The sequence below is a fragment of the Phallusia mammillata genome, chromosome 6 (genome assembly GCF_965637545.1).
Source record: "Phallusia mammillata chromosome 6, kaPhaMamm4.hap1.1, whole genome shotgun sequence".
NCBI lineage: Eukaryota > Metazoa > Chordata > Ascidiacea > Phlebobranchia > Ascidiidae > Phallusia > Phallusia mammillata.
The window spans coordinates 25,746,057-25,766,316 of record NC_137257.1 but is presented as its reverse complement, the minus strand read 5'-3'; the positions used below and the strand labels follow the sequence as shown (position 1 = coordinate 25,766,316).

At 34.3% G+C, this 20,260-nt stretch overlaps 2 protein-coding genes across 4 annotated transcripts in view; both read left to right on the top strand.

Moving 5' to 3' along the window:
- Window positions 1-20,260, top strand: part of LOC145232100 (uncharacterized) — a 129,856-nt gene that overhangs the window by 41,333 nt on the left and 68,263 nt on the right. The gene's annotated exons all lie outside the window — the stretch shown is intronic.
- LOC145232101 (NACHT, LRR and PYD domains-containing protein 3-like) overlaps window positions 1,589-20,260 on the top strand; it is a 53,936-nt gene continuing 35,264 nt past the window's right edge. For all 3 annotated transcript variants that reach the window (XM_080096614.1, XM_080096616.1, XM_080096615.1), the window contains exons 1-11: window positions 1,589-1,749; window positions 5,169-5,621; window positions 6,627-6,773; window positions 7,013-7,201; window positions 7,631-7,730; window positions 9,729-9,803; window positions 12,849-12,902; window positions 13,451-13,525; window positions 14,311-14,364; window positions 17,154-17,198; window positions 17,728-19,541. In XM_080096614.1, coding sequence (XP_079952740.1) covers window positions 1,693-1,749; window positions 5,169-5,621; window positions 6,627-6,773; window positions 7,013-7,201; window positions 7,631-7,730; window positions 9,729-9,803; window positions 12,849-12,902; window positions 13,451-13,525; window positions 14,311-14,364; window positions 17,154-17,198; window positions 17,728-19,541 — 3,063 coding nt within the window. In that variant the 5' untranslated portion in view covers window positions 1,589-1,692. The remainder of the gene's footprint in view (window positions 1,750-5,168; window positions 5,622-6,626; window positions 6,774-7,012; window positions 7,202-7,630; window positions 7,731-9,728; window positions 9,804-12,848; window positions 12,903-13,450; window positions 13,526-14,310; window positions 14,365-17,153; window positions 17,199-17,727; window positions 19,542-20,260) is intronic.

Here is a 20,260-nt window from a genome sequence, read left to right as displayed (position 1 = left end):
TCGCAGTTAAGTAATGATATCCCCTGTGATCTGTTTGTGTACTGCACCATATGTTATAATAGACTTAGTGAGAACTGCGTTATGAACTGAACCTGTGTTTGAAGTCGGCCACTTGCATTCAATGTTAACTTATCGTGGGTTTGCCAAACGTCGGGGTCACCAGCGTTGGAGATTTAGGTTGCTGTTGCGATTTATGCTCAAACTTTTAATATTGTGATCGCAAACTTGGACTACCAAGTTTTTCTTCAACGTGATCATGATACATTAAGTACACCAACACAAATAACTTGACACAAATGCTTTAATTTCTGCATCTTAATCAGCAAAAATGCATTAAGTTTATTTCAAGCGGTTGGTAATTTTTTTTCTAAATACAAAGGGGGATCCACCCCAGTTTTCGCACGAGATTTGACCTGAGAGTCTGAGACCAAATAAACGCAAGGCAAAGTTTTTTAACGAGCCGAGTCAAGTGGTTTCTGTTCATGTTTTGCAGACGTTCCTACAAAGTACGCAATCTATGACTAACAATGTGATGTAAATGGCAGTATTTAACGCATTATATTCCAAATATCCACTTTATAGAAAAGTTTTGGCTACAAAAGTAACAATAACACTAATAAATATTACCACATTTAGTTGGTTTAAATTTGTATTTGTAATATTATTGCTGTAGTGACAGTTGACAAGTCTTTTAGCTTGGAAACATTAACCCTAATGTGGTGACGTCCAAAGCTGTGAGCCTGTTTAGCCTGCTTAGCCCGAATGCCAAGTAGCCCATGTTGCCCACACCATAACAAAGCCTAATCGAGCACTTAGTGGACAAAACAGCTTAAACATGGGTTAAGCTTGTGCTTAAAGGGAACAAACCAGGTTAAATGGTTATACATAGACTAAGCCGACTTCGTGTGAGCTAAGTCAGCTAAATGTAGGCTTTGGGGCTAAGTGGGCTCGCAGTTTTAGATGGCACCCACCTTAATGTGCTAAAAATTGAAAAAAGTTATTTGTTGATTTAAGCCTCCACTGTCACAATTTCAGTAATTTATTTGTTTTCCAATGATACTAATGCCGTGTATTTTTAGGTTTCAGTTAGTGTGCATATTGAACCACTTTCATATTTTGTACACACAAGACAAAACTTGGTTTAACTATAACTGAATTCATGATAAACCGGTATCATCCAAACTGAGGTTAAAGTTTATTTATGGGCTTGTCTCCACATGGTGGGGGGTTAGGCAAGTCTTCCCAAGCATTTTGTGTAGCAAATTTAAGAACGATTTGATTTTATCTTTGGTTTAACATGACTTTTTAGTTTGTAAGTGTTCGTTGTACTTTAAGTTTTAACTGTTTTAAACAGCCCATGGCCAACAAGATCAAGATTGAATCCAGAGATTTGGAGTAATTATTTTAATTCTTTTTTACCACTTTTGTAAATATGAATAACATTATAATTATGCTAAAAGAACATGGACAAAAACTTTAAGGGTTTGGGTTGATGCTTTCTACTAATTTTCTACTTTTGTCAGCTGTCTGGAATCTAAAAAAATGTATCCAAAGTGTAATAATTGTTTGTTTTTTTAATTGCAGCTACTTGTAATAGTTTTGAATTATTAGGGTTCATCAACTGTTGTCTGTTACATCACAAAGAGGCAGACCTGGGCAAAACCTGGGTCTGCCGAGAGATTTATTTTGTTTATGATGGAACAGAGCAGCGGAAATGAAGGTTATTACAATCCAAATGACCAAAATCAGGTGAATATATTTTACTTACAGCGGGTTATACCTTTTGCATAATGTGCACCAACCTGTTAACATGGGGATTCAAATTCCCCATAAATCCCTTCTACTGGCCAAAGTAAATTATCGTAATTTTCCGTGTATAATGCGCAAAATTTAATGAATTTATTGTCCTAAAATCTATGGTGCACATTATGCATGGGTACAACAATTTTTGAAGAAAATCTGCCTCGAAATAAAACTTGAAATCAGACCTTTCTTCTTGTTTGTTGTCAATCGCGCATCACATTTAGCCATCCTGCCCAACCCACTTAGTCAGTAAAATTCATAATTGACGACACATTGTTTGATGCGATGGTGCAATCCTTGATGGTGTGTTATTGTCAAATACTGCACACTGCCATTTAGCGACAACGTAAATGGGGTGATATCATTGCCAATATACAACGGATCGAACTAAATTTTGTATATAAGTTTGAATTTGATTATTCTGATTTTTAGGTATTTTAATCTGATACATATTAAACTTCATTTGTGTTTTAAAAATAAAAATGTTCTCTGCAAGTATTAAGATTGGTTCCGCTTGAACGCGACCAGTAAGATCTTGTTTGCTGTCACGATGTTCCCTACAGTCACAAATCCTAAACATTATTCGCTATCAAGTTTGCGAGCGCATGTGCAGTGATACTGACCGGCAGAATAACATCCGGTTGTTTCAAAAGATGATCTTTTTTTGAAATAATTTTACGTTTACGGATTTAAGAGTAAAAATTTGGGTGCGTATTATATATGGGTACAGGCTTTTTTCCAGCATCAACATGCCATGTTTAGGGTGCGTATTATGCACGGGGGCGCACTATACTTGGAAAATTACGGTAAACCGTTGGTTCTAACATTCGCCCAATCAAATTCGTATTTAGATCTCCAGTTTGTAAAAAACATGCAATTTATGTATTTTTGTCCCCATGGCTTTGATGAGACCAGTCATGTCCAATATAAAGGAAAGAGAGTATATGATTGATTGGTTAACAAGCCAGTTCTCCGTGATACAAAACAAGGCCCCTTCACATACACATACACTTTACCCCATAGCCTTTTACGAACACTCTTTTGTCAAAAAATATGTTGTTTGGCAAAAGACTGAAGATGTATTAATAAGTAGTATCTTTATGGCAACAACAAAAAAACAGTATCTTGAGGTATTTAATTTGTTTTATGTTTTGGCCATTTAGTGAGAATAATATAATCTCAATTAGTGCAGTTCATTGGCAGGCTTGTGTATTGCATTGCTCAATTATATTGAGTCCTAAACCACATGTTGTGGTGTTAACAATATGTAAATTGAATGTCAAGTATCCAAAATGTGATTTTTGAGCAAGTTGTATCAAAGTAATTATGGATCATAAAGTTGATTGGTTAGGGTTAGTAGAACTGGCCACTTGTAAAGCATACTCATACAATTACTTTCAGTGAACAAAAAATGTCAATATTTTTGGACAGAACATATTTTCACTAAAACAAAGATCACTGTCCAGACTGCACTTTTTCTCTGTAAGTTGTTTTTCACTCTTTGTTTGCCAGTTGGGTTGGGCTTAGTCGATTAATCATGTGTTTCAACAAGATAAATATACTTAGCTATTACCCAGAATTCTGGCGCAAACAAAAAATGCTGTGTTGGTGTTTGCACTGTGTTGAAATGTGTTTTGTTGTATCAAAGTCCTTTGACTAATATTATAGGTTCCCTTCCCTGAATAGGAAACATACTGTTTTATCTGTATTCTTTAGGTACTTCTGTCTAATGCTGTTTTGACACATTGGTAAAGAAGAAGTGCTTCAATTTTTTTTTTAATTTGCACACTTGATAGTTATCTATCTGGGCTGATCCTTCCAAAGTTTGACCCCAGATCTTTTAGCAGTTCACCCACAGGTTTCCAAAATAGACATATTTAAAACAGCTTTACTTACTAAAGTACATGATCCAGGAGTTTCATCTTGTTGGTTGGTGCATTATGAAATATTTTGAAGCATTTTGTAACATTTGGTTTTATTTGCTCGTGTTAATGCTCGGTGCTTGACTGACCATGCTTGGTGCATTGTGATGTCCCAGACATTTTCAATTCCACGTTAGTTTTATAGCTTTCCCAGGGTCCTTATGCAGACACCAGCAGTGTATTAAGGCTGAACAGGCTCCAGAAGTACACATTTTCCGCCATCTGAAACATTAAATAACATTCATTTTTTTACTAACATTCATTTTTTTTAGAATTCTGGTGCAAACAAAAAATGCTGTGTTGGTGTTTGCACTGTGTTGAAATGTTTTTTATGTATTAAAATTTCTTTTACTAATATTATAGGTTCCCTTCCCTGAATGGAAAACATACTGTTTTATCTGTATTCTTTATTTACTTCTGTCTAGTGCTCTTTTGACACTTTGGTAAAGAAGAAATACATTTTGTATAGTTTGGTTTTATGTGCCCTTTTTTACCCCTTTAAGGCCTAATATTTATGTTTTAGTTTGCCAGTCGATAAGAAATACAACCTCTAAATTGCCAAAAAATATTCTGTGGAACGCTGGTTTGTGCCACACTCTTCGTCAAGAAAGGGTGCTTGAACATGTTCAAAATGTTAGTTAGTTTTCCAAAGTTTTCTGCTACGTTTCCTTTGAAGTCTAAAACTTTATAATGCTGTTTAGTAAGTTGTTAATAAGATATGCAACATTTAAATGGGAAATATTATTGAAGTCATGTGATGTAAAAGTTGATAAGAACTGTTTACAACAATTCCAACTTTGTGTCAATATATTGTTTTTAATTGCACCTTTTTTATTATGTCATTAACCAGAATAGCCATGTGCCTGCGTTTTTTTTTTTTTTTTTTGGTAATTTCTTTCATTGCATTTAAATGAATGTATTAAAATGGTTTTTTTTTTTTTTTTTTTTTTTTGGTAATTTCTTTCATTGCATTTAAATGAATGTATTAAAATGGTTTGCTACTACTTTTATCCAGATTAAATAATACATAGTAAAAATTTATGTAAAAAATCGATTCAATATTCTAGATTCAAAATAATTATTCTGGAATACTACGTCATTCTACTTTAAAGACCCTAAAGACAATAAAGTGGTCTTAACAAATTATATTGCCTATTTATATCCATCGTCTAAAACTATTTTGTATGTAAAAAAAATCCCAGTAGAATGTATAAAAATTATTTTGAGTCCCCCATTTTGTGAACATTAGGTATAGGATGATTTTAATAAACACATTCTGCTTTTTAGTTATCAGCTTTTGAAAACACAATAAAATTATCAGGCTCTATTGGTACTGCTTACAGTTTGTATGTTTACATTTATAAATGGCCGATGTCTTTTCTAATTCTGAAAATTATTTGATGTGTGAGTAATCTGGCATTATTTTTTTGCTGTGTTTTTCAGAATGCTTCAACAAGTGGACAGCACTTGGCATCTACCAGCAATCCTAACCAACCATTCCAACTCCAACAGCCAGAAATTCCATTAAACTTCCACCAACCTCAAAACCCAACCAACAGGCCTTATTCCAACCAAGCTGTTCCTCCAACCCAACAAACAGGTGCATGGAATCAAATTGATGCCGCAGCTATGATGGGAAATGTTTCACATTCTCAGCAATTTCGACATCAGACATCATGGAACACTCGTCCCACCTACTCCTATGCAAACCAGCTACCTTATGCTGCAGTAAATCCACCTTATATTGGAACACAACAGTATACTGGTGCAAGTGGTCATCTTCCGAATTATGGTCAGAACCAGCAATTCTATGGAATTCACCCTTCTCAATTTAATCCACTCAACCAAGCCAATAACATGGGCCAGATAGTGTATCCTGGATTTTCTGCAATACAAGTGGGTGTTTATGACAACATGCAAACACATAATTGCAGGGGGCAACATTATGATTTTTAAATGCATGTGCAATTTGCAAATTGATGGTGGTATTTATTTATCAATGTGTAATAGGTGAACTGCAGGCCACTTTGTACCATAATCTTTGTTTGTATCTTTCTGGAAATATGTGCTACAACCACTGGCATAGAGTACGGGGGTGCTGGGGGTGCCGCGCACCCCCGGCCTTAACCTTTGTATAATGTCAAAATCGCATCTTTGTTCAGGTTAGATCGGTTAATTAAAACATTTTTTCCAGCTGAACAAATGCACTTGCATTCACGCCATTGATCAAACAGACGTCGGTTGAAATGTAACAATTGTAATTGTTTCGTAATAAAAGAGCGTTTTAATGCAACATAAACATGATTTATAGACTAACGTTTTAATATTATTTGTCGCAATAACTCTCTGCAATAAAAAATAAATATAAAAATAGTTAATAAATTGTTTCCTAAGCCGAGTTTAAAGTCCTTTGGCAAAGTACTGCAACGGCCTAAACTTGATCCAAGGTGACCTAAGTTTAGGCGTCAACATTATATAGTCGGCTATATTTAAAACGTGAATTGCTTTACTTTTATTCCCCGCCATAACACGTTACTTTAAAGTTAATCGTTGTTGAAATTGCTGATTTGGCAAATCGTCCTTTTGTTACATCAGCCGTTATCGGGTGCACAGCAAACGTTCCAATCGAACCCACAGAAATTGCGCCAAGTGACTATTTGCAAATTAATATGATAGAAACCACATGCTAAAGTACGTAAAAGGTGTCGTTATTTGGTCTTATACGGGTACAGCTACTGTACATGGTATAGGCATCGTATTTGGAATATCAAACGGCGCTCCCCCGGTATTTTTTAAAACTCTACGCCTATGGCTACAACAATGTTTGCCCACAGTGTAAATTCTCAACAGATGGCAATAATCAAATCTCAATCAGTAACAGTAACTAACCTTTTGTCACAGCAGCAGCATGAAATGCAAGGTGCACTGTTTCAACCTGCTGGTATATCAAACACAGGAGGTTTTATGACATCACAAGTGGTGGAACAACAAGAGACTCATTATTACCCTAATGCAGTTCACAATATGCAAGGGAACCAAATGCACATAGTATGTTTTTGTTATTTTTTGTAGCTGTGTATTACAATGGGCACAACACAAGTTTGTAAATGTGTATGTTAGTGTTTTTGAAGTTGTTTAATGTGAAAGCACAGCTCACACCAAACAATCCAGCCCGAAGTAATAATATGTGTCCCATTGACTATTGTGTGACTAAAATACACAAGCTAATGAAATCTTGCTTCTGTAAGAGCAGTTTAATTGGTATTCATGTACTTCTCTACTTGCAGATGCAAGGAAGACAACTGCAACAACAACAGCAGCAGCAACAACAGCAACAATGGCAACAGCAACAAGAACGGCAGCAGCAACTACAACAACAATGGCAACAACAACAACAGCAGCAACTACAACAGCAACAATGGCAACAGCAACAACAACAGCAGCAGCAGCTACAACATGTACAACATCAACTGTCGGTAAGATAGGTTGCAGATTTCAATCTTTCTTTAAATCCTTATTTGGGGCCAATTTAAGCATTTTTAAAAGAATGGTCTCTCAGTAACTCCTCAAAACAAAAATGCATTGGTTTAGTGCAATAAAACCTATTGTTGTTTCAGTGCATAGGTGAATTGATGCTTTTGCAGTCTGTTTTTTAGTTTATATGTGGCTTTTTTGTGTGGCAACCATTTATTTCTGTTTTGAATTGATCTACTTTCACGGAGATATACACTTAACAATTATTTCAGGTTATGTTAAACAATTTGCTTGAGAAATAGTAAGTAACATAAAACCAAAGTGAAATAATAAAGTCAGCAAAAATTGTCACAAACAATATGTAAATAAATAACAGTTAGCTTTCTATACATGTCTGTCTCATTTTAATATATTTGTTTATTTGTTTGCAGGTACAAGCCCTAAATATGGAGAGCAGTGGGCAACAGAAAGCCCAGACTAACATTGCCCCAACATCTGACATTCCAGTATCTGTGACAAACACACAGCAAAGTAAGAATAAAAATTGGCATGTTTTCGACACAAGACATGGTTTGGTTGGTCTGATCGTATTGTTATGTTTAAAAGTTATGGTCATTATGGGTCCCCTTCCCTGAAGGGGACACATATTGTTTTTGCCTATTTTTTATTCTTTTTTATTTTTTTCTTTCTAACGCAGATTTGTTCCCACGTTTTGGTCAAGAAAGAATGATTCAAACTTTTTCAAATTTACACACATTATAGGTATTGGTCTAAAGATGGTCCATGTGAATTTTGACCCCGTTTGATCCCTCGGTTCACCCACAGCACCCCAAAACGTGAAATTTTTAGCGAGGATATTGTTCTATGGTTTTGGTCAAGAAAGAATGATTCAAACTTTTTCAAATTTACACACATTACAGATATTGGTCTAAAGATGGTCCATGTGAATTTTGACCTCGTTTGACCCAGAGGTTCACCAACAGGCCCCTGAAACGTAAATGTGTCTAACGCTCGTTTGGTCAAGAAAGACACTGTAGGTAGAAGTACCAAGAGAGTAACCCACTGGTTTACGATAGCGGGAGGGCTCAGCTTGACGTCAGACAGACGTTTTACGAGACGTCGTTTCAGTGATTAGAAATCAGCGTTTTGCACAGCAATGCTATGTCGTTTTATTAAGTTATCACTCACATTTTTAGCTTTGGCGAAGGTTTTACACCTATGACGTGATTTAAACCTAATAACCGTGCTTCGGTTTTGAATATGTCAAGAAAAACTTTGTTAATAAAAGTTAAGATGAAAAAATTAACTTGACTTTTTTGCCAAATAAGTGTTTTTTTAAATGCTCGCTGTCAGGTTGGCCGCCGCATAATCACGGGTTACTTAAGGTCAACTAGTCGGTATTACAAGCACAGCTCAGAACTTTCTTCATAACGTAGTGTTTTTTTGACAATTAATTTAGGAGTCAATACTCAAGGCATGTATAAATTAGGCTTAACAGTATTGGTGAACATGAATGACGGCGTGCTATTGAAAACGGTGTCAAATGGTCAAACATTCATTTTTCCTGTGCACCCTGAGAGGTTACTACAGGTCAATGGTACTCGTTTTGCGAAACAAAGTTAAATGAAAAACAATTTGTTATGTATACACTTGTAGCAAATTGCTTTTTAATTTAAAGTGTCTGTAACACAACTGTTACAGCTTTCTAAAAAAAATTGTGTTCAAAACCCGACCTTGGAGGACTATATCTGGGTCAAAGCAAGAGATTAGATTTAAGTCTTTGTTACGTTTTTTTAATTTTGTAATTACATGACAATAATAGTGCAAAAAGAATACGAACATTTTTTTTTATTGTTGGGTTAATGCTTTCTAAAAATTTGTCCTAAGAATGTACAAATCACCGCAACATTTGTTTACTGTAAATCCGCACAAACGCGCATGTGGGGACCCATTAGTTTTTGTTTACAAAAACAATCATATGTGTAGATCAAATGATGTGTATATAGTAAATTGGTAAATATCGTATAGAATATATGAAATGGGAGTATATCTGAAAGCCACTTTTCTAGTTGTTTAAAACTTTTGTAAAGAATAGATTTGAGATTTATTATTAAAATAGTTTTCAGATTTCTAAAGGTTTCCTGATTTGTTCCTCCATAAACAACTGCTGGAGGTGTCCAACTTGCTAAATCTGTGCCATATTACTGCAAATGGCGATTAGTAATTTAACTCATCCAGTTTTTGCAAGTTTGCTGCTTTGTTTGTTTTGTTTTTCTGTTTTATGCTGGTTTGTTCCATGTATTTGGTCAAGAAAGAGTGCTATAAAATTACCCAGATGTTATTTAGTTAGTATTATAATTAACCGAATGACGCAGCAGTTCACTCACAGACGTCTAAAACATAAATCTTAAAAAGGGCTGTACTGACTAAAGTACATGATCCAGGAGTTTTATACTTTGTTGGTCGTTATCCCCATGAATGTCCACTCTTTACCGTTTTATTTGAAAATATTCACGGTTTTGCTTATAGACCTTGAGAAAACAACAGCCAAAATAACAGCAGAGGCAACAGGAACAGCAACCACAGGAACAGCAACCACTGCCAGTAAGCTTTATTGTAGATTTTAACCTTTTCTAAAACTTTTGTTTTGCGTTTAAATTGTGTGTTTTGTCATATCATGCCAATGAACCACTTTTAATTTTTGTAATACCAACATACTAATTTGCTTTAAATTTGGGTTTAAATTACAGCATTTTAAATAGACTAGTTCCTGAGTAACTCAATAAAAAAAATTATCACTTTTGTGCAACAAAACCTATGGTTGTTTGGGTGCATATAGGTGAAATGTTGCGTTTCTCCGTATATTCAAAGTAGTTAGTTATCCAAAGTTGATCCTTCCAAGTTTAACCCTGAATACCCCCCCCCCCCTCTACATATTTCATTATATATAGTTAGCTACACAATTTCAAACTTTCAAACTGCATTGTTTTGACATGGGGCGGCATTATGAACACTTCCTCGCTCGCTAACTTACCGAGCTCGGTAAAAAAATCTTTAGCGAGGACTTAACGAGCGAGGAACTCGGTAAAGTATTTGGTATTACGAAGTGTCCTCGCAAACGCCTCGCTAAAGCCTGACGCAAATACGAGAGAATGCGTCAAAATCGTAAGAAAAAAGACGTCTGACTCAGCGAAATCGTCACGCCACACTATGCGACACCTTGCGACAAACAATTTTCGCCTGTCATTTATGCTGTTTTTAATGGAAATTTGCAATATAACCTCAAAATGTTTGGATTTCCTAATTTATGGACAGTTTGGAATTTGTTTATTTGATAAAGTAGCATAAGAACATCAAGAAACATTGCAAGAATTTATTGAAACGTGGACAACAGTTGAAATGGAAGTTTCGTATCATAGAAAAGGTGCAAAACATCTTTTGGTATATTTTTTGTGAAAAGAAAACGTTGGAGCTTCATAACAATACGGTAAGATCTGTGATTAACGTAAGTTTGCACTTTATAAAATGATTTACAATTTCTAACTGGTGACATTAGGCTGATTTTCATTTATGTTTGAAACAATGACAACTTTATTATACCTAAACACATGTTTTGTAAAACTTATTTTATGAGGTTTTATGGTTTGCATCTTCAATTAACCATCCCAATATCACATATTAATTTTTCAATTACAGATTTAAAACAAAATAAGAACCAGTGTCCTCATTATAAACAGACAGACCAAAACCATGATGCAGAAAGAGGCTTGCTGGACACACACGTAAAATAAGTCCAAATTGGAGCATTGTGACCAAAATTACAGGTCAAATTTGACTGCTGTAAAGCTGAATAAAGTACAATCAGCCTTAGGCACTTAAAAACTACATTTTTATTCAGTGTTAATACTGTACATGGTGTTTGTATTATGTGCATTAGTGTTTCTGTGTATTACCTACCTTGCATGGTATATTAGAACAACTCATTTGTCAATTTGTTCAACATTTTTGAGTTTTATTTGTTTTCTCATTTCAATTTTATTCATGTAATGCTACACTGTCACTTTTTGTTTCTCATAAACACAAGTACATGCTGTTTGAATAATCATGTTATTAAAATGGAATCACTTCAGTATCTGGCAATATTGTCATGCAGATTATTGCATTTATTGTGGAGGTTCCTCAATGACAGTGTTTGCAGGCAAAGATTTGAGACACATTACAAAACGGACAAGTACTTAAAAAAAATAAAAAATACTTGACAATGTTATAAATTTAACACAAAATAACTACTGTGAGCAGTAAAAACAACCCATCTTGACACGTTCATCTTATAGCTACAGTGTTGGAAGAAAATATGGAGGGTGTAAACAATTTTGAGTCACTACCACACAGACGGTTGGTACAATGGCTTAAATGTTTCTTGTTCTTCCAGCATCAGACACTTTATACCGGAATTTTTGCAATTTATTTTCACTGGAAAATGTGTAAATCCTCGTGAATTGATGGCATCAATCCAATACAGTTATTCTTCGCAAACGCCATTTAAAAATTAAATTAAAACCGACATTTACGATTTTTTTATTCGTTTGTACAAACATTTACCAACAAAATACGTAGCCACAATTGATTTCCGACGTGACTGTGTGACTTTGTCAACAACAATTTGGCGTTAGCGAGTGGTCTGAGGTCCTCGTTAGTTAGCGAGGAGTTTAGCGAGGTCCGGTTAGCGAGACGGGGGTTCGTAATACCAAATCTCAGCTTAACGAGGTCGTGCGTCAATACCGAGCTCGCTAAACTTAGCGAGATGTGTTCGTAATGCCGCCCCTGATCTAAACTTGTTAGACGATACTTCCATTATATATGTGTCAGGCAAAACTTTGTTTGTAAATATAAAGGGAATATAAAAAAGTCCCACGAAGCCATGACCTTTTGTTTTGCGGTGTAAGCGCTGACCCAGTCTCGGAGAGAGTAATAACTAACACAATATACATTTAAATGGTTATATTGTAATTTATATAGTCAAGTGGGGTAAAAAAATCACAATTTGTTTTTATTTTAGGCAACAAAAGGTCAACTTTTCTTTTCAACAAAGCTGATAGGGCTAATTTGATAGTTATGTGACATGTTTTTGATTTTTCGAAAAAACAAAAAAATATTTGACAAACGCTGATGTGTTTTTTTAAACCTGAAAAAGTTACAAAAACAACAATGTCAGGGGAACAAAAACAAATGGACATTTGGACCATTTAAAAAAAATTAGGTGGCAGTTGGAACAGTTGGAAATTGCTACCCATGAAAACTGAATTGATTTCCCCTTTTTTCCTTACTTTTTTAATTTGTACTTTTAGCAATGCAGGTATACTTTTTGGTGAAAACTTTCCCAAAGCAATTTAATACAAGTACATGTTTTGTGGGCTTAGTTTTTTATTTTCCAAACTTCCAGGTTACAAAAAAAAATGTTTGATCAAAAAAAATTTGGGCTGTAAAAAATACATTGTTTTTTATTACCCTATCCTATGTTTAGATACGATTTGGTTTCAGCAGTCTATTTTTTGGTATTTAAATGAAACACTTGCGGTCTTTTAAACCTACTTAGCGGTCACCCAAACCAAACCTTTAAAAAAAAAACTGACCCTATTCTATGTTTAGATATGACTGGAACAACATTGCAACCACCAAGAACTGATGACAGATCCGACATTGGTAAGTTAAAACAAAGCAATCCTCAAAAATGAATATACTGTTGCTGCCAGGCATAATGTATCAACAAAATTTCAGCTCCTTCTTTAGTTTTTGTTTCAATATGCCAACGTTTCGATGTCCCATACGAAACACCTTCATCAGGGTAATAACATAAATTGCAAACACAAGTTATTATAAAGCAAAAAGGGCGGCGAAACACACACACAAAAAAGGCGGTGGTAAAAAACACAGTGCGCACCAATGGTCGAGTGATAACACCTAGCTCAATGGTGCAAAAGCGACCGATAATTTATCGGCATTAGAACGTCCGTTTTAACGTTCATCATGTTGGTGTGAGAATGTATGTTTCATGTCTCCAAAAAAACCTCGCTTGTGAAAGTCGGTTTCTCTCGCTAACAGATGTTCTAATGCTGATAACTTATCAGCCGCCTTTGCACCATTGAGCTAGGTGTTATCACTCGATCATTGTTAAACATAATATGTGGTACAATGTATTGCTTAGTTGTATTTTGTTTTCTTCTGAAAATTCGATATCTTTTTTTTTACAGAGCGACCAGTTCAAGTAAACCTCAGTGGAAGTAATGTATCCCAATGCACCATCAACATTGCCGGACAAAACATGAGTAAGTATCAAACTGTTTAATGTTCTTATTTGTATTTGTTGGCACTAAATTTTTAAGTGACTAAGGCAATCCACTGCTTGTCCAAAATGTTAGTAGCAAGACTGCCACTTCCTAATAATTTGCTATCATTCAGCATTTGTTAGTTTAAAACAAAAAATGGCAATGGAGTTTTTGTGGAGCTATGTTCATCTCCACTATACAAAACTGGTCTCAGACATTTTTTTGTTGGACATAGAGCAAACGTCATAATGGTACCTGCTCTATACCCAACGGCATAACTGTAAAAAAAATTAACAAGGATTTGCTTCAAATTTATTATTAGTTTGTGTTTTCTTTAAATCTTTGAAACATTATTGTTTAAATGATTTAAACTGGTTAAACAAAACTTCAATTTAATATATGTCAGGCAAACAATTGTTTGTAATCATAAAGTCAACATATGAACTAAGTCTCAGAAAGCCACAACCTTCTGTGCAGCGGTGTAAGCACAGACATAGTCATAAAAACAGTTGCTAAGTTTGTTTTGGACATTCAAAGAGGGAGGAAGCATCACTGCTGCCTTCATTGAGCTTTATAATGACCATTTCTAAGTATACATACAAATTTTATATTGTAAGTTTTACTGTAGTAGCAAACTGGAATAAATCTGATTTAGTTCTTACTTTACTGCAAAAGAAATTTTATGGTTATAATATTGCCTGTTTATTGTTCTTATTTGTGGATATTACAACTAAACCAAGAATCTAATAGATTAAGATGTAATTAATTTGTTATGAATTGTTTAGATACGACTGGAACAACTTTGCCACCAGGAAGAGCTGATGACACATCCAACATTAGTAAGTTAAAATATTGCAATCTCCTAAATAGAGTGTGGTTTAGTTGAACTGGTTTTAGCCATAACATGCTGTAAGGGTGAAACTGGTGCACTGTCTTATTAAGTTACCTATTTCCTGGTATATTTATGGGGGGGTTTCCATTGGAGTTTGTTTAACTTTTGGCCTGAAGTCTGTGATGGATTTTGATGAAACTTTTACTGCTGGCAGATATAAACTCAATGGCCTCATTATTTGCCCCGCTAGTTTTGAAAATGTATGATAACTTTTTATGGAGCATCCAGTTTAACTAAACCTCAGTGGGAACAATTTATCAAACTGTAATATTTACATTGCTGGCGTGACATGAGTAAGTGTCAAACTGGTTTCAACAAATTGTTACAAAAATTTGCCTGTTTTATTGTTCTTATTTATGATTGTTGTCCGTAAATGTTTAGGTAAATAAGGCAAGCCACTGCTTGTCCGAAATATTAGTAGCATGACTGCCTCTTCCTAATAATTTGCTATCATGCAGTATTTGTTAGCGTTAAACAAAAATGGGCAATGTTCGCCTTTTTTGCTGTTTTTCGTTCGCTTACCTCTTTCAAGTTAAAATGGATGTTAGTTTGAGTTTTCCTGTTGGGGATGTAGTTGAAAGTTAACCTAATGTGGCATTCAATTTAAAAATAGTAACAATGTTACTTAGTTTACCTTGGTCAACTACCGAAGATAAATCTTCTTTAGCTCACAAACATTTTTTAAGAATATGAGCAGAAAAGCCTCGCGGTCAAGGCAGTACTCTAATAATGTCTTTTTCATATGCTATGTCTCCTTAAACTTTTGGGGGTTTTTGCTCTAAACACATTTTTTGTCAAGAAAGAGTGCTTTAATTTTTTTCAAATTTAGACAGATGTTAGTTATTAATCTAAATTTGGTCCTCTTAAAGTTTGACCCAGAATGACCCAGTGGTTGACCTACAGGCCCCCATAACATAATTTTTTAAAATGGCTGACTGACTAAAGTACATCATTAGGGAGTTATATGCTTTGTTGTTTGGTATAATGTAAGGTATTTTAAGAGTTTGGTACCTTTTTGAAAGGATTTACCCATTTTCACCTTTTAAACCCCGAAATATTCAGCCAGTCTAATGCTGGTTTGTTAAACGGGTTTGGTCGAAAACGAGGGCTTCAAATTGTTTTCAAAATTAGGCGGATGTTAGTTATTAATCCAAATTTGATCCTCCTGAAGTTTGACCCCGAATGACCAAGCGGTTCACCCACAGGAACCCAAAACATTTTTTTTTAAACTGCTGTACTGACTAAAGTGAACAATCTGAGAGTCACAGTAAGCCAGGCCAATTGAAGGCGCCATGCTGAATTAGCCGGTCACCAAGCATTCACCACCATATGGCAAGGCGTAGGCTAGAAAAATCTAGCCTGCAGTGGGATTCGAACCCTGACAGGAGTCTTTCCGGGACTCGCGCTCTACCAACTGAGCTACTCAGGCTCCATGGAGAATCCGCTGAAAGTCGAATCACAAGCACTGTTGCCAACCTCGTATGCTAATCTTAGAGTTTCATGCTTTGTTGTTTGGTGCAATGTAAGGTATTTTAAAGAATTTTGCAACTTTTTATTGGATTCACTCATTTTCACCCCTTGAACCCCAAAATATTAAGTTTTAGTTTTAGGCCAGAAATACAAGCCCTAATGTGCTGAAATGTTAAACAATTGTGTACAAAAACTGACCTTGAACGACAATTTCAAAGTCAAAGCATGAGATTAAATTTAAAGTATTTTTCCCGTTCTTATTTACTGTTTTTTTTTGTATTTATATGACAATAAAGATGCAAAAAAGAATACGGACAAAACTTTTGAAGTTCGGTTAATGCTTTTGGAAAGTTTTCTATAAGAATCTAAAAATAACCGGAACATTTGTTTACCATAAATCTGCACAAACGCACATGTGAGGACCCATTCGTTTTTGCAAGCAAAAACGATCATATGTGTTGATCAAAAAATCTGTAATCGTAATGTATCAAACAACATTTTTACAAAAAATAATAATTTAATTTGTTTATTAAACATATTTTTTTACATATTTTGATCTAAAATTCATGTCATTTTGTAACAATTTTATCTGGTAAAACAAAAAGGGTTAAACAAAAAACAAAAAGGAAAAAAAGTAACCTTCAAATGTGTCAGAATGCTATTCAAAAAAATAACTCAAAAAACAAATTATTTTATTTGAAATATAAATTTGTATTTTTTTTTTGCTTCAAAATGTCCATGCACTATCAAGCTGGTCACTAAACTCAGATTGGCAATGATGCAGAGGCACCGTTATAACCCGCTGGACTAAGATAATAATGTGACACTTCTACTCTGTTGTGGTACCACCATTATTTGCTTCACAGGAAAACATGTGTTTTGTGTCAGAAGCTTGTTGTAGGACTGTGTTTGACATCAAAAATGATTTGGTTTATTTAGCAAGCTGTTGAATACTTGGTTTTGGTCAAATCCTGTTAGCCAACTTGGTGCACCATTAATGAAGTACATTAGATTAGCCTTTTACCAAGTAGAATGTCACCGAAAATATTATCAGTAACAAACTGTCTATATCAAAAATGATTTTGTTTTTACTCAGACCTATTTAATGCAAATAATGGCCATTGTTATGACTTATTAAGATGTTTCATTTTGGTTGAGTGAAGAACTGGCATTTGCATGATATTACAACTAAATCAATAATCTAATATATAGGGTTTAAACCATGAGTGATTAGGCAATGTTGTTAAATTATTATGAATGGTTTAGATACAATTGGAGCAGCCCCAACAACTGATGACAGATCTGAAACAGGTAAGTTTAAAAATTGCAATGTCCAAAAGCAAGTTGAATCACAACCATTACAGTTCGGGAGAACAAACTTTTACATGAATAATGTAATAAATGGCTGTCACTGTTTTTAAAAAGAAAGAATTATAAAGTGATGAAATCAACAAAAATATATTTATTATGATCAATAGCCTAGCACATGGTCAAAAATATTCGGTTTCAATATCAGCCTAATTATATCAATCTATTAAAGCTTTACAGGCAATTGTATTTAAGTACTGATGTTTTGTTTCTTTCTGTTGTTATCGGTAAAGTTTATCATGGATACTGATTAGCTTAAATTTGTGGAGCATAAGGTTTTCTTTGATTTTGTACTTATAATTTAATCCCATCCTATTAATGTCACAAATACATCTAATGGAGACAGTTACTAAAACAAATATGTTATAAAATACCATCAAAATTAAATTTAATCTACATAAAGAAGTTTTTTTTTACTTTTGAGATCTTTTTTTTGTTTGTTTTTTAATTTTTTTGTTTTTTGTTTTTTTAGATTTACAACTGGTTAAAAAGCATTTAAAAGAGTCAGCTGAAAAGCAATGCTCGTCGAAAAACTTTCTAAAATTAACAAAACAGAAAATTGAGGTTTGTCGGATGGAAATAACAGACAAACCAAATAGAAAAATTCAACCAGCAGAATATGAAACAGCTAAGAAACGGGCAAAACTTGCAAAATCATCAAAAAACTGGGAAGAGGAGGGACATTACAAAAGAAGAAAAGATTATGAGACGATTGATTTAAGAGAGAAAAATGAAGTTTCAGTTGAAAGTTTATTTCAATTAGGTAAACAGCAAGCAAGTAAAAATGGTGAACCTGAATGCCAAGAAAATGTGGTTGCCCTAATTGGACAGCCAGGAATTGGAAAAACAACACTTTCCAAAGTTATCGCGGAGAATATACTTCAGGATAAGATGGAAAACATAACAAATATGGATTGGGTATTTTACATTTGTGTCAAAGATATTAACTTTCAAAAACCAGTAACACTGGTTGATTTTCTGTTCAAATATTCTTTGGATGTCACCCAATACAACAAGTTAATTGGTGCAGAATTCCCTTTACAAGAAACAATACTGCGACAAATTTTAGAATCTAAAAATGTGTTCATTGCTTTTGATGGCCTTGATGAAGCTTCAACAGAATGGGATTTAGAGTATAAAGGTGGTTTGAACTTGCATGAAAAAACCAACCCCCTGCTTTATTTATTTGGTCTTATGAATGGACACATACTACCTAATGCAAAAAAACTATTTACATCACGACAAAACCATTTTTTCTCTATTAAGGCAAATCATCGACCCCAATTTGTGGCTGAAGTTTTGGGTTTAAACATAAAATCTCAAGAGAGTTTGTGTAAACAGATTTGCCCTGACCATAAAGATCAAGTGTGGAAAATCATTAAAAGCAACCCAAACTTATCTTACTCATGTTATGTGCCAGCTAAATGTGTGTTTATTACATTTGCTGTTTGGAAAAGTCTTAAGGAGGATTCTAGTGAAAGATTTCACTCCCTTACTCATATTTTTGCACAAGGATTTAAGTATTATTTTGCTGATGGATTTGTAAAAAGAAAAGTAAAAGATGAAAAATACATGGATAAAATTGCTAAGTTGGCATGGAATGGATTTGACCAAAAAAAATCTGTTTTTGAGAACGAAGATCTGGATAAAGTGGGGATTGACATTAAAACATTTATTAACATTCTTTCAGTTTTTACAACAGAAGAAAATTGGGGAATGACAATTCTTGACTGTGACAGAAAGAGCAGCTTTTCCCATTTAATTTGGCAAGAGTATTTTGCTGCTTGTTACCTTGTTTACTTCTCAAGTGTTGATGAGTTTTGTAAATTAATTCCTCAGTTTAAAAGTGACAGATGGGAGGTAGTTACCAAGTTTGTGTTCGGTCTTTTTAACTCTGATGTCAATAAAGTTGGAAAAAGTTGTTTTTTGACAACAAATCAAAATGAACAAGAATTTCAGGATAAGAAAGCAGAATTACTAAAACTTGCTTGTTATGAGATGAAAATAAGAGTAAAAGGAACTGAAGACATGAGCAGGGTAAAGCTAGTTCAAGTCTGCTCATGGTTGCAAGAAATTGATGATGAAAAATTTTATCAAGAAGTTGCCGCATTTTTGCCTTTGAAGATATATTTAACTGGCAACATACTTTTGACTGATGTGTCAAGCATTACAGAAGTGCTGAGTTTTTCTAAAACCAAGCATGACATCAAGATTTCAAAACACTGCAAATTTCCTCATGGCTGCTTAAAAGAGTTTTTAGAAAATTTAGGGAAACCCAACATACAGGTTTGTGAAAAAACAAATACACAATATTTATGATAGGTTGGTTGTGTAAAGCAGAATATATTGTGATCTCTGTGCAGAATATATTGTGATTTAATTTTACACATGTTGTGTAGTTAGTTTTTTAAAGGCCCCTAAAACATTTCAAAAATGGCTCAGCTTACTAAAGTAAATGGCCAGCCATGGATGGTGCATTGTAAAGTATTTTAAAAGATTTCATAACTTTTAGTTTGATTTACCAATTTTTTACCCCTTTTTCTTATGCCAAACTAAAGCTGTAACATTTTTGTTTCTACGGTGTCAGACAGAACAACTAGAATTGTCTTTGTCACAACATGGCTTCTTAATATGCTTCACTATTTCACATAAAGAAGTTTCAACTATTTTCAAACAGGCCTTGGACACTAATATTGAGGTCAAAGTTTGATTTTCTGAGTCTTTTTTCCTATACTACTTTTGTAAATGCATGTAATGCTACAATGATGCAAAATGCATATGGACTAAACATTTTGGGTCGGCGTTTTAAATTAGTTGTGGCTTTCCTTCAAATATCTTGATTTTACTCGATTTTTCTTTCCTGCAGTTTGTCCACCCTCTTTTTCCATTAAATGTTAGATGGATTTGGATGAAACTTATACAGATGGTAGATATTGTTATGTAGATGTGCATCCCACTTTGTTTGTGTTGATAACCCCAGTATTTACCCCAACAGCCCCCTAAAA